We start from the raw sequence: 23,635 nt of genomic DNA on the forward strand, positions 1-23,635 counted from the left end.
ATACAAGATACGAGTATATCATAATTAGTTTAAAAGAAAATGGCTCTACATTGTATGTATGTGTTAAAATGTAATAAAAACAAAGTAAACAAAAATATGTACAAAGCAATTTGTAAGTGATAACACTAGCTCAACAAACAAGTTATATTTTGTAGACTCTCACAAAAACAATTTACAAATTTACTACCTATTTATAACAAACAGGCTTGTACACATTTATACAACATACAAAAGCATTGATAATCTACCCTACAATTTATGTAATACAAGTGAAAAATTTATATATTTTTTGTTAATTATAAATAATTTGTAACATTATATTAATGTTGGTAAACGTTTGTTTTGGTATTATATATTTTAAAGATATTGAACTCAATTTTCAAAATGCTAAATTGTATATTTATTCAAAGTTGCACAATCTGTAATACAGTGAAAGTTTTATACTAGGTAAAAATGTGATTTTTAAACAGTATAATTTTTAAGTATTGATGTTAAAAGTATTTATTTTTTAAAATGAAATATTCTTAGAACTAGACACAAATCTTAGAAATACATTAAAAAAAAACATAGCTTTTACGTTTTCCTTGATACTATTTAAGTATTTTTCTGAAATGTAAAACATTTTATTTTTTGTGAATAATTTTATTGTGAGTTTATTTTCTGTGGGTAATGTTTGAATTCATAGAATTAACTTGCTAATTGACTTTTAACTTTATAGAATGATTTACTTGCTGGTTGATAGTTAAGCTTAAAGAATGAGTTATTTGCTGGTTGATATTTATCAAATCAATATTAATCTTTCTTTCAGATTTAAAGCTTAACGTTTTAGGCGTAAGTATTCAAAAATTTAACAGTTCCTTAAATCAAATTATTTGTATATATAGAAATATTTATCACATATTAAAGTTTACTGTATCAAGTAAATACTTATATTTCAGTCAATAATTTGTGTTTTGATCAAGTTTTACATATTTTGGAATATGTAGATATAAGTGTACTTTATATGTAAATTAGCTCTAGTTTAAAAGTAATGGGGTTAAAAGACAATGTAAAAAATTTGGGTGCTCACTTAAGTCCGTATCCACCCTTTTAACTTTCAAACAGCTGTTACTATAATTATGAAAGTGGTGTCTAGGTGTAGTAAAAGAGCTACAAGATGAGACCGTTTACTATGTCACCTAGTGCGAAATTACAGAAGTGGTACAGAATTACAGTTTGATTGTGAAAATGATACAAAAAAGTGAATAAAGAGAAGAAAAAAGTAAATGAACGAGAGGGGAAAATATGAAGTTGCTGAGCAGTATCGATGAAATAAAAACAAACATTTTGAGAGCATTACTGCTAAAAAAAATAACGCTTACGTGATTTCCTACATTGTGGTGAAAAGTAATGATCTAAATTAACAATGTCTTTTTTTTTACGCTACGGTGTAGGATATTGCAAGCAAACAAATGAGCTATTACGTCCGCTTGACTGTATTGCTTAGCCATTTTACTAAACCTAGATTTTTATTATAAGCTTCATTTGTTTGAAAGTTAAGAGGAGGAATATGGACCTTACACTACTTATAAATAGGTATTTTAGTGGAATTTGTTTTATATAGTGCTATGTCTGTTATGCATCTGGAAATTATATAGATTGTTAAATTATAATACACCATAAGTATTGATGTTTCTAATATTTTCACATTAGGGTTAAAATGAATATGGCATGGATTATACTAATTTTTTCCTTAATAAAATACATCAACAATGATATCAATGGGTTGCATGAAAAGCTAGTGTCAATTGACATAAAATGCCTTCATATCTTAATTTACTAACTTGAATGCTACTATTTGCCTAATGAAACCAAATATACACAAATTTTTTTTATTGACAAGAGCAAAGAACACTTATAAATTTACAAATATTTGCTGATAACAAAGAGTGCAACCTTAAATCTGCCATATGAAATTATAAACATAGTGTAATTCCATTCATAATTTGCTGGAAGGTATAGCAAAATCTGTGTAGTTCAGTATCCAAAAATGATTAATATTGCAGCAAAATTAAGTTTCTAATATGTTTTGCCTCTTTAATTATTCCGTAGTTTATAAAATTATTGTTTTCTGTATGTTGGTAGGTTTGACTCATGCTGCATTTCACTGTAGTATGAGTAGTCACATACACAGAGAATATGTATGCTAAAATTTGATAGCTAGAGCTTTTTATTTGTGTTAATTGCTTAACATATTTCTTTAATTTTATTGCAATATCAATGCTACAGTGATGACCTTAATGTATATTCAACTAGGATAACTTAATCCTAAAAAACAAAAAGATTATATATGCTGTACCTAGACCAAGTAGAGTGGTTATCAATTATTTATTGCAATTTAATTACCATTGTAATAAATAAGTGATAATCACTCTGTCTAAATACAGCATGTGCAATATTTTGTTTATTGGGCCAAGATCACCTCATACGATGGTACAATTTTCTTTTATTATGTTGACTAATTACCCTATCATTATTTTATAGCCTGAAGGTTTATTCCATTACATTTAAGTTTTTAAAACTAAGTAAACAAAAACGATTGACGTTCAAAGTTTAATTTCACTGTTTTCAGAAATGAAAACAAAATAGTTTTACTTAAATCTAAACCACATTTTTTTATTGGAATGTCTATTCCAAAGAAACTCAATATTGGTAAACCAATTTCTGAATTGAAACACATATTCTCCTTTTTTCAAAAATCTAATAGATAACTGCACACGTAAGTGTTTTTCTGTATGTTTTAAAAACATCTGTGAAATGCAAGTGATAGCCTGATACCTAAGAGCTTTGCGCATTACAAATGTGAATAAGCCATGACATCTAATGCTTCAGCTTGACTGAGTGGTGTTTTCAACTTAACATCTAGTGGGCATTTGCACGAAAAAAATGTGTCTTTGCTTTACCTCTAATTTTTTGATGGCGCGCTTGGTGGGCATTTGCGTTGGCACGCCTTGCATTATCTGGCCGCAAACGCAACGTCGATTTTCTTAGCTGTCAATTGGTTAACAGGAAAAAGATAATCATCCTTTTTCAAAATAAAAAAAAAACGATGAGTTAAGTCCTTTTTTTTTTGCATATGAAGTTCATTTGTCCGCGGGGACCGAAATTTGTAATTCGGTGTTAAATATTTTAACATTTTTGAACACATTTACATTTTCTGATGACATCAACTTGTGTTGAATATTTTGTGCCGTTCGGGCATGTCATGCGAACGCTTCTGCGCTTTATCCTCTGTGGTCTACAGCATTGGTCTCCACAGGATCCGACGCAGTTAGCCATTTTGATCATTTTTGTTGAACGGCAGCCATTTTCTTCCAGGTACTCTCTGTATTGTTCCTTCTGGCAAGATGGAGCTGAAAAAGAGAGTTCTGCATCTTAGTGTATGTCTGCCCTTGGATAAAAATGTTGGCAAAGTTTAATGAAAACTTCATGACTATTACTTAAATCTTTGGAGAACATGAAGTTTAACCGCGTTTACCTGCAATTCGACCCATTGATATCACCCAATTCATTCATGCTGTCATCGTGAAAGAATAGGTAATTTCGTTTTTTACAGAACAGCATGGATTTTACACGCAGGCTGTTCTGCAATTGTCTTTCTTAATCTATATATAATCTTAGATTCCTTGTTAACATTTAAGCGAGACATTTTGAGTCCCATTAGTGACGTATTTTAGGAAATCTCAACTTATTTATTTCCGTCGTTGAATAGCCTGCTCAATCAATTTGCTGCTATCAATGTTCCAATCATTAGCCGTGTAATTTGGATCCCAACCAAAGAAACTCCTAGATCAAGCATTGAACTTAACTTCCCCAATTTTTTTTTGATGGAACCACATTTGCGTCACACGAGGCAAACCCGAAAATTTCCCACTGTTAGCCTGATGGCAAGGGAATTCTAATCGACCATACGTCCACCAGAGAAGATAGTTTATGTCGTTGTGGTTGGGCATAGCTGGAGGCAGTATACAGATCGAACAATATCCGATGGGATTTGAACCTGGTTCTCTTCCGGGCTATCCTGACCCGCCTTATCAGTTAATTAGAGAAAGAGGTGGAATTAAAATTCACATGGAGCTAATTATTTTTTTTCTTTTTTCCAATGGCAGGCACTGAATTTGAATCTTTGCCTATACTATGCCAGAATTGTTGCTCATTTCGCGTTACCCAGTGGGCACCTGTGAACCAAAGTCTCGGAGGCGAGCAACATTGCCCACGCCGCACTGCCACAAACCCGTTTATAGGGTGGGCCACATTCACACAACAGAGGACAGCACAAAGAGAGAGAGAAACATTCATGCCCAGAGCGGGATTCGTACTCGCAGCCTATGGCTTCGCAGTCAGGCACGCTAACCGCTCGGCCATCTGGCCGGCATGGAGCTAATTCATTTCAGGATGAAGTTCAGGGAATGTATTTAGTTCCATAAAAAAAAACTGATTTGTTATGGTTTATCGCTTTTATTTAAATATTAATTTGCAACCCCAAATGTGTTAAACGTTTTGACTTCATAGCTGTAGACTGGAAAATTTGAATATCTTTGGGTGACCCTTTTTTCTTTTCATATTTTGAGTTTCATTTAGTGAAACTTAACACCGATTTGTTCCAAAATGGTGTCAAGTTCTTAAGATTCTATAATTCTAAATATATCTTTTACAAATTTGGTAACATCTATTTAATAGATTTCCTAGCTATATGGAATTTTAAGAATATTTTTAATCGTATAAAAGTGGCATACCTTGGTCACAATGTCTCCCACTCCATCCTTTCCTACACTGGCACTCGTAACTGTTTTTATCAGTTGGTACACATTTTCCTTTCTGGCAGAGATGCTCTTTGCAGGGTTTCGGATCTTCGAGCTCTGCGCATCCCGGTGTCACGCGTTGTTGCTTCCTGGCCACCATGAAATCGAGCAATTTGCCATTCAGTCGCACATCCTTCATGCAACCTGTTTGGATACAAGATTAAAGAGTATTGCTGTTATATATAATGAATAATTCGCGTTTCTTAGAAAATTTGTATAAGTAACTAGAAGTTGCATTCAACTATTTTCAGAGTAATCAAGTTTAACACATTGTCCAGTAACTGCTTTAATGTACTCGATAAGAAAGAAAATTCTTGAAAAAATATGCCTCATTAATTACATTATTATAAAAACTAAAAGGACTTGTGTAGTGTTTGAGACCACGATACACCTAATGTAAAAACGTTACAACCATTAATGTACTGCGATTGTTTTTATCTATCTAGTGTTTGGTTCGCAGTTATATCTTCATTTTGACGTTTTAAATTTGCTGCTATGTTTCGGTTGAGTTTGTAACGTCTTTAGAGTAAGAATGTTTTGAATTGCTTACTTCTTGCTTTCTGACAATTCATGTTAGACCATGGTCTTCCTAGCAGTTAGACTTCAAGATAGTATCTTGTGCTAATCTAAATCAAAATAGTATCTTGTGCTCAAAATAATTTTCCGATTTCTTATTTTTAAGCTTATATGATGTTTCCAACAATACAAACAGTTCCAAACTCTGATTCGTAGCTTCATACTGGCAATATAACACATAAATTCCCCTTGTCTGATGTCTATGATTACAAGTTTAAACTACATATGTCAAGTAGGGTGTGGAGGTAAACATTTCGGACAAATTTTGACACGGGTTTCCAAGAAAATTATCAAAAACTCCCCTTTTTAAATGCACGTTTTCTTATTTCCATAACAGCATACAGCACGAGACTCTTTTTTGCAAGTGAAGTTTTTTAATTAGATTGACAGAATTATAATGTAACGATAGTTGAACAGTCGATTTACGACTACCAATGTTCAACTCCACACTCTTGTTATTTTAAACTCAATCTAGAAAACTCATGCGTCAAACATCGGGACAAACTAGCCTTCGTGTAGGATTCTTTGATGAGACTAACCCACGTTTGCGTTACATGGCGAGAAAAACCACGAAGCCTGAGGGCAAGGGACCTCTAACCCATGATCCGTCGAGCTATTGAGTAAATTTTACGTCAGCACTATGATCAGTGCGAACCATGCGCGGAAGTCTTATCGGCCAGCCATAGTTGGTATTTTAACCTTGCTCACCTCATCGGGAGGTGAGCACTTTGTCCCCATGGCCGCCACAGCTCCTATATAAAAATTATAATAAAAACCAACTCTTACCTTCAAAGCTTGATGCATTCCTTAGGTGCCACTGACGAAGAGCACTGCTAGCAGCCTCATCAGAAACACCGCCCATATACAAAGGTGACGATACCTCCAGGTAATCTTTAGGTCCTTCGTTAACAATAGTTCTGGATGTGCCATTATCAACCCTCATAGTGAAGTTCTTTTTTATAAGGGAAAGTTCTACAACATGGGGTTCGCCGTCACTGACCGTTTCGTAACTAAACATAGTCGACACAGGGTAGTTACCAACATCGTAGCTGACTCTAATTCTGCCTCTAAACAGCTCTACAGCCAAATGCTGGGCTTCACCATTGTACAGCATTACCCCGTAACTTTGCTGAGTTGCAAAAGTTATCGAGATTTTGGCGTCTGGTTTAGTAAGCAGTGGATCCAACTCCACGTAAGATCCCTCGTGAAAACTAATGCTGGAAAGCGATTCACAACGCTTACCTGTGAAACCGTGCGAGCATTTACAGATATAGTCTTTTGCGTTGCTTGGCATGAAACAGACACCATGTTTGCAATCATGGTGTTGACAAGGACTAGTTTGAGGGTACAGTAGGTCAACCATGTTTTCCAATTCGCAAAAGGCTCCCGAGAATCCATCCTGGCACTGGCATCTGTAAGTGTTAATGCCGTCGATGCAGGTGCCGCCATTTTGGCATAGATGATCTAAACAGTCATTGATGTTAATAGTGCAATTTTCGCCGGTGAACCCAAGTGAACATGCACAACTGTAATTGTGAAAAAAAGAGAGAATATGTTTAGAATGTGATCAATAATTACGTGCTGAATCATGTACAAACTCTTATTACTATTTTACCTATAAGAATAGTTTTCATCGATGCAGGTGGCACCATTTTTGCAAGGGTTGAATTCTTTTGTACAGAAATTTATTTTCTTTTCACAATAATTTCCTGAAACATACGTACGAAGCCATTGTTACTATTACTTTCATTTATAGTTAGTTACAAATTAAAGAATTACATAGAGTATAGAGTGATTTTTAATATTGATAGTAGTCAGCATTTTGTACATAAATAGTTTCTCATATTGTTATGTTTTAAAAATATATACAGGGAGTTTATAAAATAACATTGCCGACATATAAACCCTCTTTATAAAATAACATTACCGACATAAAACGCTCTAGAGAGTATACTGTTTGATTGAATGGAGTAAAATTTTGTACATAGGTAATAAGATCGTTGCGTTCAAGAATGCTGTTATAAACGATTGCGCAATTTCTTGTGCTAAAAATGTCGTTCCAGCTTCATTTTAAGTTTCTCAATGCAAGGATTACGCTCCCATCAAAATAAGTGGGTATTGCCATTTCAAATTTTTATCACTGTAACCGCAAGAACTGCGCAATCGTTTATAACCAGCATTCTTCAGCGCAATAAACATAATAAACGTGTACCAAATTTTATTCCCTTTCACTCAAGCAATATGCTCCCTAGAGGGTTACTTGTCGGCAAAGTTATTTTATAATACACCTGTTTATAAACAAAACTCAAGTAACTAACTTGCATTACATTAATTTACTAGAAAATTAATTTTAATTTCCTTTCCTTTGTTAAAAAACTTACCAGTATAGCCAGGATTGCATCGGCATTCATATTCTTCAATAAGATCGATGCAGGTGGCATTGTTTTCACATTTGTTGTCCATGCAATCGTCAATATTAGTTTCACATCTGTCACCTTCATATCCTGAAGGGCAGTGACAACTGAAATGAAAGTAAAAAGTTCCATTCATTACAACGAAGCATCGTACATAGGAGGTTCCGTAATAACCACCCTTAAAAGGAAACAGGGAACTTGTAAGGCAGTTGACAGGCTCTGTTCAATTTTAAGGGTAAGTCAAAAAATTTTTAGATTATGGGCATAGTTGCTTCGATTTGTGCACGAATTTAAAATCAGTCCACTCCTCCGGTAAATTCTGTTAGAGAAAGTTATGTAAGCCTTTTGGCACACACTGACAATCATTGTATCTGGACTTACCTTGTTATTGCACCTAAAGTCCTCAAATTAATAGAAACTCCTCCAATAAGCAATGAAATTGCCTGCCGATGTCATACTAAAACTACGGTCGATTTTTAAAATTATTGAAGACCCTGTAGCAGTTCCATGGTTTTCCCCTTCATAAAAACCTTGAACCAAAGACCCACTGTGGATATTATGATAACTGAGATTTCGTGGTCTAGGCCAGGGCTAAAGAGAATAGAAGGGCTGGTTCACTCCTTTGAAGTATCTCTTGCCGCGCCGATCCTCCGACGTCACTCTAGTGACGTCACTTTGGCGCAAAGCTCGCACTTTTACTTCAAGAACGGAGCGTTTGGTCTAACTAGCTCTAACTAATATTGGATCATTTCTTTTTGCGAGATATTCTAAGACATTTGTTATTTTCTATAATGACTTTCCTCAGTTTTTGCAGTGAATTTACAAGAATTTAAAACTATTATCGAAATGCCAGTTTGCGCGATTGCAACTTGCAAAAATTCTGATATAAAAACAAAAGGAAAAAATATAATTTTCCGCTTGTTCCCTAAAGTAAATGAACAACTATGTAAGGAATGGATTCCGAAATGACACAGTTAATATAAAACCGCAATACGTTTATTCTGTCGTAAAGAACTTTTATAAAAATTCATTATCTAAATAGAAACCGCCTCGCTACTTCATAAAGAAAGGCAGGTGAAAGGAATTAAAAAATAGATAAAGTCAAAGAAAATTAAAATGTAAGTAAAAAGTATAAATGAAATATATAGTATATAGTTGAAATTCTCCTAATTTCATAACATATTTTTTAATGTAGTTATTCTAAATATTTATGATTTTTTTAAAAAATTATATTCTCTTCAATTTAAATATCTATATATTATATCATCGTAAATTTAAATGTCTATAAACAATTGTAAAATTTCTGATGTCATTATGAACCTAAATTATTATTTTGTTTCAGTAATTAGCGTTTAAGGTTGATGTTTCCTAATGATTAAGTATGAACAAATTGCTATTAACGACATATTTTAAAATCAGGGATTCTAAATTTAACTTAACTTATCTTTATAAAAGAATATGTAGATAAAAAAAGTGTCGATATATGCCTCCATTTTTCTTAATAGTTAAAGTTAAAACTGAACTTTTTAAAATAAAGTATTTATCGTGTCATTTTCACCAACTAGCAAAACATTTTTATAAGTTTAAAATGGTATTTTTTTAATATAATAACCAGGAAAGTTTTTTTTGAACTATGTTTATGAACGGAAATAATGTGTTAATTTCGTAAAGTTTGAAGGCTAATAACCAGAAAAAGTCTAACTTATTTTTACAAGAGAAAGATGCAAAGTTATCAAATCTTTGCTTGCGATCTCCGAGATCTGTAGACACAGTGACGTCATGAGGAGGGAAATCGTAGCTTCAGCTCTAAGAGCGGAGTGAACTAGCCCTTGTATTCTCTTTAGCCCTGGGTCTAGGCAAGCATCATAATGGTCACAGATCTCTCCATATCTTCGAAAGAGGTACTTAGATTACAGTCAAGTACAGGAATGAAGCGCCTGGTCATATAAAGCATCTCTCCCTTCAGCAACCCTACAGGATCTGAAAACAGCGTTGCTGAAAGAGTGTGACCAATTCTTACCGAAACTCGACGGGAAGCCTAAATAATAGTAAGAGAGGACTATACCTTCTATGAACCTAATTGTTATATTCTGGAACTTTTGTTTCCCAGGTATTACAAACGATTCTTCTTTGTCAGCGCAGCAGCCAGTTCCAGGCCTTGGCTGCCTCAACAGATGATGAACCCCAGCGCCTCCTATCTATGGCAACTCCCTTCCAATTTCTAATCTTTAAGGTTTTTAAATCATTCTTGATGTCGTTGAGCCATCTGGGACTTGACCCCTCGGGGTTCTTAAAAGTGACTATTCTCATGGAGCTATTTTCAGGATTTCTCCATAGATGGCCCAGCTATGTCAGCCTATTACTGCAAATCATTTGTGAAATTTGGGGCTGCTTGTATAGACGGTAGAGCTCGAAGTTATATCTGGTTCGCTAGCATCCCCTTTCTTGAATTGCGCCAAAGATAACTCTAAGGATTACAAACGATTACATTTGCTTATTGCCGGCCAGGTGGCCGAGCGGTTAGCGTGCCTGACTGCGAAGCCATAGGCTGCGGGTTCGAATCCCTCTCTGGGCATGGATGTTTCTCTCTCTGTGCTGTCTTCTGTTGTGTGTGTGCGTATGATGTGTGAATATGGCCCACCCTATAAACGGGTTTGTGGCAGTGTGGAGTGGGCAATGTTGCTCGCCTCCGTGACTTTGGTTTACAGGTGCCCACTGGGTAACGCGAAATGAGCAACAATTCTGACATAGTATAGGCAAAGATTCAAATTCAGTGCCTGCCATTGGGGGGAAAAACATTTGTTTATTATAACTATTGTATTATGTTTATATTAAATCAACCTATGTTCATACCAAACTTTTTTAAAATCTGTATTGTACTTTTAGAAATAATTCGCCAAACCTGTGATTTCTTTAAATTTTAAACGCCAGTGAATATTAAGGGCGTACTTATGGACTTCCCTGTATATTATAAGCTTGTAACCAAGAACTGTATTACTTACTAATGAAAAGTCTGTACCCCTGACACTGATAACGCTATCCATTACAGCACTGCATGCTTCCCTAATGGGGATTAGGGGTCTGTAGTTCCACCACGGGATCTGTGGAGTCTGAATTCTCTTCCTTTGATGTAGAGTGGTAGTAAAGAGATGAGATAGCAGCAATGATAATTTTTCCAAAGGAAATTGTTAATTGTCTGAAGACATTTTGAATTAGCCTCAAGTTAGGTGTGACCTAGATTGCCTGGCTATTAGGGCGCTGGCCCCATGTCCGATAGGTCGTGAATTCGAATCTCGCCGGTCGAAGACTGGAGCACGTTAAATCCGTCGGGATCTTTTAAGTCCTCCAAGTTCTTATAAGAAGTCAATAGTACTGGATCGGAGATTGATCCTTCTCTGATTTGGGTCAAAATAACGATTTATGAATAAGTCCTCCCTGTAAAACAGGTTGTGACGTATGCGTGTGGCAAAGTCGTATCCTTGGCCATAAATGATGCCGTTTTAAACAAGAAGTGCGCCACTCAGCATTTTATTCGCTTGGTACTACAGAAGCAAGGTTTGCTGGTATTGGCAAGTGGTATTTGTAACAACAACAGTTCTTTAATACGTCACTGCATTTTCGGTTTCACTTCTCACTTTTGTCCCTTAAAATCCATTTTGACGTAGTGTGACATATACGTCACGGAAATTGTAAGAATTCTATGCGACTTCTTCGAATTTGAAAAATGACTGTTTTCACATGAAGCAAATGTTTATTCTTTTCAAAAATCAAGTAGTAGCTAACAGAAGAAAATATTCATTTAGTTAAAAAAATATGATTAATAGGAGCTTTTTTTTGCGTCACGGCATTTTAAAAAATTCAGGCTTTAATGGGTTAATTGTGGTAAATATTGCTAATCCACGCACTATTGTTAAAAAAAATAGTTTTCATCGTGACAAAATCAAAAGCTTACCTAAAGCGTCCAGCCTCCATAACTTTGCAAGTACCACTGTTTTCACAAGGATTACCGTAGCAGGCATCAATGACGTATTCGCAGTTGACACCATGGTAGCCTGGTGCGCATATGCATTCATAGTCTCGTAGTGGCTTTGGCTTACATGTAGCGCCGTTTTGGCAGGGAAATGTGTAGCACGCATCACATTTGGCAAGTACCTCAGGTTCAGGTTTTCCTTAAAATTAGTAAATACAAATTAACGTTTCAAACATCGTTTATTATACTGAAACATTTTTTATAGAGTCTAAAGCGTTATATATAACAGTGGATCACGTAATGTTGCAATAAACTTCTACGTGAGTTAGGGCACATCATAGGGATAAAACTGCATAGGAATCCATCCCCGGGAATGCCGCAGTCAGCAGCTAGGGCATTTTCTTATTATGCGTATGTTCAGATACGAAGAAACAGTTCGTAATGGGGAAGTGCTCCTAGCGGCGTATGATGACATTTGCGGGCATGGATTCTAATGCAATTTTAATCCTGTTGATGTACCCTAACTTTCCCAGAAGTTTGTCGCAACATTTAATCGACTTCCTGTTACATAAAACCTTTTTAAACTTTTACATTTCGTCAAAAAATAAGACTAAAACTGTCATTTTTAAAAAAAATAAATACTGTAGCTTGGAAAGCGAAACCGATTGCAGATTCGAAATCAGCGATACGTAAGTATCTAAGATCTGTCTTAAAACTCTCATGCAAAAAACAAAGAAAAATTTATTCCTCCTTGTAAATTGACACCTTTATGCTTTTGCATTGAATTTTACTAATCTATTCGTCCTTGTAAATTAACACCTTTATGCTTTCGCATTGAATTTTACTAATTTATTCCTCGTTGTAAATTAACACCTTTATGCTTTTGCGTTGAATTTTACTAATTTATTCCTCCTTGTAAATTAACACCTTTATGCTTTTGCGTTGAATTTTACTAATTTATTCCTCCTTGTAAATTAACACCTTTATGCTTTTGCGTTGAATTTTACTAATTTATTCCTTAACACCTTTATGCTTTTGTGTTGAATTTTACTAATATGTTGAGTGCCAGCTATGAATTTTCAAGTGACTCGGCGAAGTGTCTACCACAGCGAATAAAAATTTTTTTCCATGCAATTTAGATAAACTTTTCAGGATATATTTAGATGTTCATCTGAAAATACACTTACCTGTGCAAACAAAGCCATTAGAATCGGCTGTTAGAACGAGCTTGTCTTTCATGGATCGAGGTTCAGCACATCTAGCAATTCCAGGTTCAATATAATCCTGCTTTATCCACTCAGAAAGCCAGCGTAAGTTACAATCACAGTACAGCGGATTGGCGCCCAAGGCTCTGAAACAGCGTTTATCTAAGTCTATAAATGAATTCATTTCAACAAGAAATATCGTGAACTTTCACTAACCCTAATTCGAAGAATGCAGCAGAAATAAGACTTCCATAAGAATGTTTTAAGAAAAATGATATTTTAATTTTATTTTTAACTAAAAAGTCAGTAGAACCAATTAATCAAAATTAAATGCACGAGACACAAAAAAGGTTCAAAATCGAATTAAAATATAAATAAAATTACGAATTTAAGGATTAACAAAATTAATCTTCTATATTTTTATTGATCTTTATCGTTAAATAAAATAACGTTTAAACGAGGGCAAAGTGATTAAAGCATTGAATTGTCATTGTGACGGCTTGAAGCTCACGGTTTTAGATTGATGGGTACCTGCTTGTCTGGGAAATAAAGGCGGTCGGTGCACAATACCACCAAAATGACGTTGGTCAGAAATTGTGGACTTTTAAACTCCATGATTCTCCTGGCTCATAATGTGATACTGTGGAAATTATTTTCTGATATTTTATTTTATTTTATAGATTAAATACATATTACACACCAGAAAAATTAATCTTACTTTACATCAGATAAATAATTACATCAGAATATTTTATCTTACTTAATCAAATAATAATATTATACTATATCTTATTAAATTCCTCTTCCATTTATGATCTTAACATTATACTATGATTTCTTACAAAATATATCCTCTTTTTATGATCTTTCTTATTTAAATAATGATGTTATACTAAGATATCTTAAAAAATCCATTCTTTATTTATGATCATTTCTTAATCAAATAATGATATTATACCATGATTTCTTTCGAAATTCATTTTTTGATCTTTCTTTATCAAATAATATTATGCTATATCTTATGAAATGCATAATCTTTTTATGATCTTTTTTAATCAATTAATGATATTATACTAACAAAATTCATCCTCTTTTTATGATTTTTTTTGTAAGATAAAAATGAAACTCTTATAATTATTTATCTAAAAAATGTATTTAGTATTAAAGTAAGTATATTGCTTTAACACGTTGACTGCTGCAAGCGTTTACAATGAAATCTCCTTCAGGCCACGAGTACCGCTGTACGAAGCGTATTCTGCTAAGTACTCCCACCGATATTTTAATAATGCGAGTCTCTGGTGGTCACAAGAATAATATTTCGCTCTGTTTGTTTTCATGGTATCATGTCTGTTTATTTGTGTCCGTTGCTTCGCATCTGTTTCTCACTACTTTATACGATCAGTTTGAATCTTTGCCGACTGAAAAGGACTTAAAATCGCAACCCTAATTCGTTGAAATTTCGAAAAGAAAAATGGAAAACTTATTTCTTAGTGTATCAGTGAACAAGAAAGCTTTTACGAGGCTCACAATAATTTTCCTAATAAATCATTTCTGTATGATTTATTAATCGATCCGAAACTCGATCGATGCCCGATAAGAAACTTGCTGTCACCCAAATCAGAAACTCCAGGTGATGCGGCCAGATCAGAAACTTTGCTGTCTCCCGAATATGGGTGACGCGGCCACATCAGAAACTCTGCTTTCTCCCGAATAGGAGTGACGCGGCCTGGTCAGAAACTTTGATGTCACCCGAATATGGGTGATGAGGCCCAATCAGAAACTTTGCTGTAACCCGAATATGGGTGATGAGGCCCAATCAGAAACTTTGCTGTCACCCGAATATGGGTGATGAGGCCCAATCAGAAACTTTGCTGTCACCCGAATATGTGTGATGCGGCCCGATCAGAAACTTTGCTGTCACCCGAATATGGGTGATGAGACCCAATCAGAAACTTTGCTGTCACCCGAGTATGGGTGATGAGGCCCAATCAGAAACTTTGCTGTCGCCCGAATATGGGTGACTCGGTACTCAGCACGTTAAATTGATACAATAGTCTGTGACATCATTTTTGTCTCAATACACAAAGGTTGTAAAACATCCAGGACTTCGTAGATACGTATGTACCAATGAATTATAATAAATGTATTTGCGAATATTATTTTTAGTGAGTTTTCATTATTGACTTTTTTTTCATATTTTTTTATGCATATATAAAATCTATATTCCAAATAAAGGAAACTATACGATATTCAAATAGATTTCAGTGTTACAATAACTATTCAATACTTATATAAAATAATATGAATTGTAAATATGAATTACATGTGCGTTATGGATACTAATTCTCGAAATGCGCCGTCTGGAATCATGGATATGTCATTGCCTTGTAAGGACCTAAAACAAAAGTTATCAGATTTAAAAAAAACTTGACATAATTTATTAAACTAGAAGAATATTAATGCCATTTAAGTAGTTATTATTTATAAAAGCCAAATTTAAAAATTAATAATCGAATATTAAACACTCTACGCAATTAATACAGAGCGTGCCAATAAAAATAGAAAATGCATATTCCATTAAATAAATTTAAGTTTTTTTAATATACATTGAATACGCATTGAATATAAAACATTGAATACAAAAGTGAACATTTGTAATAAGAACCATAGTGAATGTAAGAATGTACTCATGCATAATATAAATAAGACAAAAATTTACAGTTAATTTCAAACAGTAACATCTCTGCTTAAGATGAAACCTAATTTGTTTAGTTAGTAATCTAAATGCGTTTTCCATAAAAAAGATTTTGAGTTTACATGTATTCCCAAGTATTTTTGCAAACACGACTCTATCAGTGCACTGGCTTCTAAACGCGGTTACAAGTGAATAATTTTGCTAGATTCAAAGTTTAATTATAAGAAAAGTTGCACGGGAGCTGTTATACTAGGGGGATCGGAAAGTAATGTCGTCTCGGTGCATTTGATATTCGTTATCAAGATTTTATTATTAATCAATAATGTATTCACCTTCGTTAGCAACAACCATCCAATGCCGGATCGAAGAAAATGAATTGGTTTTTAAGACTAACGAATATTTAAAGCGCCGAAACGACATTGCTTTCTGGTCCCCCTAATATAAAAGTAATTATTTTTTAGTCATATATTTCAAAGGTGTACAGTGCTCCCCCCCCCCAAAAAAAATAGATCATTCTGAATTTTGATTAAATTTTGGATTGCTCTCCTGATTAAACTATGGGGACCATACTTCCCAGATTGCGGCTACCCCCTATATTTTGACTGTCACAAATCCGAATCCGTCGGAAAAAAAATTATGTTTATTCAGAGAAAGTACATTTTTGCACCTGAGTTCATAACTTAAAATACGGTAATTATTAGCCTAGTTGAGGTCTCTCCATCGAATCATTAAGAGGGAATCCTAGAACGTGAAGATCAGGTCATTAGATCAAAAGTTATTCAGGGTGATCAGTTTTTTTTTCCGCACTGTACATATATCAGGTTTTTTATAACTTTAACAGCGTTTGTGGAAAAACATTTTTGATGCAAGATTATACGTTTCAAAATGTTTTTTTAAAGATTATTTCAACAAAAATTTTTTTTAAATCATTAGATAATGCTTATGATCAACTTTCAGGAATATTTATTTAAAAAATTGCGACACATGAAAAAAAGTTATATAACTTAAAAAATCGAATTTTTGTAACAATTCACTTGAAATTGCCAACATAATTATTAAGTCTTAAAAAAATATTTTATTGAAAAGAATAGCAATTTCAAATGGCAAACATATTTTTTTATTCATTTAATTAATTTTTTTTTAAATTTTCGAATAAAAATAATTTTTGATAACTTTAATGTTTTTTGTCTTTTAAATGAACATTTTATCTGTGAATATAGAAAGATTAATAATTCATTATGCCAGAAAATCAAAATTTAAAATTCGTTAAAAAACGATAATAGCTTCTTAAACTTCAAATTTAAGCAAAATGTGCTACTTTTCAATTAGCGGGGCGCAAGGAAATTACACTATTTTTTTTAAAAGAAAATTGTTTAATTTTGATGTGTTCAAAAAATAAATTTAAAAAAAGTTAGCCAAGTTTATCATTTCTTGGCGACTTTTCACTTGCGGCCGGCTAACCGAAGAGTACCCAAAAATTATACTGAAACTTTTTGTCACGTAATAAACAGAAAACAAACTTACAAAATTCTTAGTGACTTTAATCCTAATAAACTATCAACCTGGATGCATTGTAATTTGTTGTAACTTAGAATCCTGCAAAAATTTTTTTTAAAAAATCAGAATTAGTTTTATTTGTAAATAGTGAACCAATAAATTTAAAATAGGTAATTTAAGCAAAGTAAATTCTTATAAGCTGCTTTAAAGATTGAATGAGTTCAATAAAGTATAAATACATTCATAATTCATATTCAATTAAATGTGTAAAAATAACTGATTAATAATCTAGAGAAATGATTATTATATGATGAATACTTACAGTGTTGATAATTTGCTCAAATTCGATACAATATTATTTGGCAAGACCGTTATCTGATTATTGCTAAGATCCCTGAAAATGTAAAGATATTTTAAGATTTCCATTTTTATCTTATTAAATAAAATCAGTATGAAATATGAATAAAATGAAATATGTATAAAATATGAATAAATGTGAATATGCATAAAATATGAATATGTAACAAATATGAAATATGTATAAAATATGAATCAGTGTAAAATATGAAAATAGCAAATTTGAAGAAATTCTGCATAATGTTTCATTATGCAGAATTTGCATATTGCAAAATCAATTAAATAAAATCTTAATTAGAGAACATGTATTATGATAATCAAATCAGATAACATGATATATGATTTACAAAAGCCGATATTTATACAAAAATACTTCGTCAGCACACTAAATGCTACAGAATTGTTTAACCTACTTAACACAATAAAAAGCTTTATTATATACTTAAAAGGACATAGCTATAGTTTAAAATAGTGTTGTTACGATAAGCTTGTGACTAGCTGCAGTTTAAGATAGTGTTATTACGATAAGCTTGTGACTTAGCTGCAGTTTAAAATAGTGTTATTACGATAAACTTGTGACTTAGCTGCAGTTTAAAATAGTGTTATTACGATAAGCTTGTGACTAGCTGCAGTTTAACAAAGTGTTATTACGATTAGCCTGTGACATGGCTGCAGTTTAAGATAGTGTTATTATGATTACCATATTAAATAGCTGCAGCTTAAGATAGTGTTATTTCGATAAGCTTGTAAAAAATATTAGGTAGTTCATTAAATAAAATGCAATCGGTTAGAACTTTTATTAAAACTAATAAACATCAAAAAAATACTTACAATCGTTCTAAATCTTTGAATATATTCAAATCTTCCGGCATTCTTGAAATATCATTTACATCTAAATACCTGCATGATAATTAAATGTTTATATTAAACTGTATTAAATCTTTAAAAACGTCTCATACATTAAAAAAATATATATATGTTTTTAAAAAAAGGCAAAAATTTAGTATTAAATAGCAAAAGATTCCCTTTTGTGAGTCCGAAAAGCAGCAACGCAAAATGTAAGACAATTTAATAGTTTTCCTTTTTTTAAAAAGTATTTAAAGTAAATCAAAATGGCTGCTGTTATGACGTGTAGTTTTTAAATAGTTTTTGCAACTTTAAACATAAAGTTTTAAAAGAAACTATAATTTGAAAATCACTAACCCTTACAAGAAATATAAAAATAACCTTTAAGGGTGGTGATTACCGCACACCCAAAATATAGAGAAATGATTGATCTTTGTTTATTTACCTGAGATTGTTGAATCTTAAAAGTTTTAAAATAGTTTACACTGGCAGATTCTGTGGAAATTGTGTGAAATTAATTTGAGTTTTTAATACATTGAATTTTAATTAATTAGGTTTTTAATTAAATAAAAACTAAGGGGATTTTAAAATTATTGAACTAGGTTGCTAAACTTTTAAAGTTTTAATTAATTAAACTGACCACCTTCTCCCTTTGCTCCCCAACCCCATGATCGCTTTGCAGTTTTTCCTTATGTTTCTCATCGCAGTTTTTCGCTTGAATTATGTGAAACTGAAATTTCATTGAAAAACAAAATTTATTTTTGTTTCCAATAATTAGTAGATTATGCTCTTTTTTCTTCTTCTTTTTTTCCTTTTTTTTCGTTCGTAGTTGAAAAAAACTTTTTATTGTTGAATTTCAAGAATCAAAAGATGGAAAATTAAACTTCTTATTACAGATAAAGTTTTAACTTATTGAAAAAATTAGAGTTTTTAAAAAAAATTTTGGCACAAAATTTACAGTTTCTTAAAACAAACTAAATATTTATAGTATATATTTTCAGTTTTTTTACGAAAGCTGATAAACATACACTTATAAAGAGGTTAATTTTTAACCATTACTTCACAAATATAAGTGTAAAGTGTATATTACTAGGCATCGAATAAAAATTATGTGTATACCATATACAATTTTGTAATTCAAGAATAAAAAAAACAAACCTAAAGATTCATGATGAGAGTAACGAAAGATAGTTTTTATTCTAAAATAAAACGGTGCATTGCTTAAAATAAAGATGATAAATTATGATTGATCTTTTTCTTAACTCAATATACTTGTTAAAAAATATGGATGCTTTTGTTTTTCGCCATGATTTGGAAAACTTATATTAGATTAATGCTTTTATAGTATGTTGGAGTTAAGAAGTTTACTCAAAAGCAGCAGCTAATAAATATTTAGAATCGATGACATTTCTTTTGGTGTTCGTTAGTTTTTTAAATAATGTTTTGTGATGGATTGATAACTTTATTGAAAGGAAAAAAAACTTAGGCTATAAAAGATTGAAAATCAATAGCATATTTTCTTCGAACATGTGTTTATTTTTGCGTAATCAATGTTTGAGGAATAAAAATTTATCGACTTCAGTACGCATCCATCTTTTTTCATATTGTAATCCACAATGTTAAAATAGTTCATTAATCAACTAGCTATTTTTTTCCTGCTTTTTAGATTTGGTTTCAAGATTAAATGTTATAAAAGTATAAATTTCTAGCATTATTTTTCTTCATTTCTTTAAATTTGTATTTAGTTTAAGGCTAAAAATTAAGAAAATATTAATTTAAAGGGAAGAAAACTATGAATTAAAGTTAGATTTTCAATCTTGCATAAGTTTTTGATATTGAATAAAATATTGCGACTATAACATTTAGCGTTAAGAATTAAAAATTTGGTTTAAATTATATTACAATTTATTTCCTTCATTTCCTTAAATTCTTATTTAGTTTAAGGTTTTGTCTCTGGGTCCGACGATAACTCAGAGTCACAAAATTCTCAATATAATAAAAATAAAAGTTCTCAAAAATCTCATGAGCGGACTGTAATAATTAAACACCACTTTATTAACACAAGTCAATTAGAGAAACGCTGTTTTCACACATCCGAGCTCTTCGGATTCATAAGATACACTAATTTTTCATAGATGGCGCTTCTGGCGTCAACAGTCTCTTAAATTTGAAGAATAGAAAACTCTGCATTAAAGATAGAAGTTTATTCTTGCTCAAGCATTTGATATTGAATAAAATATTACAAATATATACATATATATTTTTTGGATTACGAATTGGGTTACGGTTTTCTCTCTCCATCTCTTTAAATTCTTATTTAGTCTGCCTCCTAAATTCAAATAACAGAAAACTTTGAAATAAAGTTAAATTTTCGATCTTGCTTAAGTTTTTGATATTAAATAAAATATTGCGAATATAACTTTTGGTTTTAAGAATTCCGAGATGTGTTTGAATTTGATTACGGCTTTCTTTCTTCATCTCTTAAAATTCTTATTTAGTTTAAGGTTTTGTCTCATAAATTTAAAGAACAGAAAACTCTGCATTAAAGCTCGATTTTCAATCTTGTTCAAGTATTTAATCTTGAATAAGATATTACAAATATAATTTTTTGTATTAAGAATTGGGTTACGGTTTTTTTTTTCTCCCTTAAAATTCTTATTTAGTTTAAGATTTTGTCTCTTAAAATTAAAGAATAGAAAACTCTACATTAAAGTAAGAAGTTCAATCTTGCTTGTTTAAGATTTTAAGTCATTAGCGTATGTATATTTGACCGAAGCGCCACCTTTAATTTTCTTTAGATTTATTTGTTTTAATATTTCACTTTAGGTTGCGTGGCAACCTGAGATAGTTTTGTTGTTGTTCTTTTTCGTTGTAATTTAGAATTATAATTTTTTAGAATCCGTTTTTGATGCTAAATTATTAGTTATTAAAAGATTAAAGTTTTGTATTTGTTGTCATTCATCTGTAGAACTTGTAGTTCATTTGATTGATTTTATTTAAAAGGCGTCCGCATTATTTATTTTCACTTATCAACGACATTTTGTGGCGTCCGCGACAGGACGGTTGATACGCTACTTCTGATTTGAAAAATGTTTTTAGCATCAAAAGGATTTAAAAGGGAAGATCTTATTATTGTTGCCCAAGAAATTGGCGAAGTATTACCTCAAAAAGCTACTGTAGCGGATCTGAAAACGATCATTTTGAAAAGTAAAGAATATTTAGCTGATCCAGATTTTGTAACAAGTGTATTGGTAGCTACTGTCAATGATCGACGACAAAAGGAGGAATATGAAGAAAAAGAGAGACAAAGAGAATATGAAGAAAAAGAGAGACAAAGAGAATATGAAGAAACAGAGAAACAAAGAGAATATGAAGAGAAACAAAGAGAATATGAAGAGAGAGAAAGTATAAGAAAACATGAACTGGAGTTGGCGAGAATTCAAGCTACATCGCAAAGAACCGGTGAGTCTCCGCCAAATATTATTAGTGCCAGTGCCAGAAAGCAGTTTAATTTGCCAAAATTAGAACTTAGGCAATTTAGTGGAGATTTAAAAGATTGGCTACCATTTTGGGGACAATTTGAACAAATTAATAACGATACAGATATTGCCCCTGAAAACAAATTTCAATACCTGATTCAGGCTACAACTGTTGGATCTAGAGCTAGAGAAGTTGTAGAAAGCTTTCCTCCAACAGCTGCAAACTATACCAAAGCAGTAGATAGCCTCAAAGCCCGATTTGGCAAGGATGACCTTTTGGTCGAAGTTTATGTTAGGGAATTGTTGAAGCTCATTGTTTCCGTTCAAAAGCATGAAAAGATATCTATGACGTCCCTTTATGACAAACTAGAGTCATATCTTAGAGCTTTAGAAACGTTAGGTGTTACGACCGAGAAATGCGCTTCAATACTATTCCCTATGGTAGAATCTTGTTTCCAAGAAGAGTTTCTAAAAGCCTGGAACCGAAGTTCTTCGCGCGTTGCTTCAGTTGACGCCAAAGAGCGATTAACAAACATCATGGCTTTTCTGAAGGCAGAAACGGAAGGTGAAGAAAGAATTAATTTGGCCATGTCAGGTTTTGGCTTGGGATCTGATGAAAAACGCCTACCCTTTAAAAAGAAAGCAAGAGATTTGCCAACAAAAAGATTTCCAACAGCGGCAAATCTATTGACTACAGATGTAAAAGATTTGAAGAAAGTGTGTGTGTTTTGTTCAGGGAAACATAAAAGTTCAGATTGCTTTTCCGCTCGAAATATGACTTTAGCTGAAAGAGAGAACATAGTAAGAGAAAGTCAATGTTGTTTTGCCTGTTTAATGCAAGGACATCCAGTTCGTAAGTGCAAAGCTTTTATAAAATGTGTCATATGCGGTAAAAGACATGTGGTACTAATGTGTGAATCTTTAGCGGCAAAAAATCGTGAACCCGATAAATCTGGGCAGAAAAGTGAAAGTTCTGAAATAAACATGTCCAACATCACGTACGGTCCGAAAGTGTTCCTTCAAACTATGAAACTAAAGCTGATATCTGATAGAAAAGAAATTGTGGTGAGAGCAGTTTTAGATTCTGGATCACAAAGAACATATATTTTAAAAAATTTGGCGGAAAAGATGGAATATGTTCCCTTGAGAAAAGAAACTCTCATACACTCTTTGTTTGGTGGTCATAAATCAGATGAATTTGAACACACGTGTTATAGAATTAGGTTAAGGAATCCAGAGAATAACTTGACTTGTAACATGGAAGCTTTAGATCAAGCATCTATTTGTGATACTATAACACCTGTTAGCTTTGGACCCTGGTTAAAAGAGCTTGAAGAAATGAATATAAAGTTGTCAGACGTCGGAAATGACTCACAACCAGTTCAAATTCTGATTGGAGCTGACGTAATAGGAAAACTTATGACAGGAAAACGAAGAGTTTTGGCAAGTGGATTAGTAGCAATAGAGACACTATTGGGATGGACTTTAACAGGGAAAGCACCTGAAAATGATTTATCGTCAAGCAATGCAATGTTGGTTACTTCACTTTTAGTAAAAGAAATGGATATTTCTGAGCTGTGGAGATTAGATTCTTTAGGAATAAAAGATCCTTCAGAACAAAAATCTAGAGAGGAACTGCAAGAAGCCTCAATGGAACATTTCTTAAATACAGTGAAAGTTGAAGGAGATGACCGTTTTATAGTTAGTCTGCCATGGCTTGATGGGCATTTGCCTTTGCCAGATAATTATGATTTG

At 32.6% G+C, this 23,635-nt stretch overlaps 1 protein-coding gene across 4 annotated transcripts in view; it reads right to left on the reverse strand.

Moving 5' to 3' along the window:
- Positions 1 to 1,736: 1,736 nt before the first annotated feature.
- Positions 1,737 to 23,635, reverse strand: part of sli (slit guidance ligand) — a 359,497-nt gene continuing 337,598 nt past the window's right edge. For 2 of the 4 annotated variants that reach the window (XM_071182345.2, XM_071182347.1), the window contains exons 24-34: positions 18,387 to 18,455; positions 17,521 to 17,592; positions 17,226 to 17,297; positions 15,330 to 15,401; positions 12,989 to 13,152; positions 11,784 to 12,000; positions 7,799 to 7,938; positions 7,033 to 7,126; positions 6,204 to 6,943; positions 4,776 to 4,985; positions 1,737 to 3,392 (exon numbers count right to left, since the gene is read on the reverse strand). In XM_071182345.2, coding sequence (XP_071038446.1) covers positions 3,169 to 3,392; positions 4,776 to 4,985; positions 6,204 to 6,943; positions 7,033 to 7,126; positions 7,799 to 7,938; positions 11,784 to 12,000; positions 12,989 to 13,152; positions 15,330 to 15,401; positions 17,226 to 17,297; positions 17,521 to 17,592; positions 18,387 to 18,455 — 2,074 coding nt within the window. In that variant the 3' untranslated portion in view covers positions 1,737 to 3,168. Of the gene's footprint in view, positions 3,408 to 4,775; positions 4,986 to 6,203; positions 6,944 to 7,032; positions 7,127 to 7,798; positions 7,939 to 11,783; positions 12,001 to 12,988; positions 13,153 to 15,329; positions 15,402 to 17,225; positions 17,298 to 17,520; positions 17,593 to 18,386; positions 18,456 to 23,635 lie in introns of all 4 variants that reach the window. The other 2 variants (XM_071182346.1, XM_071182344.1) reach the window with 1 other exon arrangement.

This window comes from Parasteatoda tepidariorum, chromosome 4 (genome assembly GCF_982258835.1).
Source record: "Parasteatoda tepidariorum strain Cologne lab strain chromosome 4, Ptep-v5.0, whole genome shotgun sequence".
Taxonomy (NCBI): Eukaryota; Metazoa; Arthropoda; class Arachnida; order Araneae; family Theridiidae; genus Parasteatoda; species Parasteatoda tepidariorum.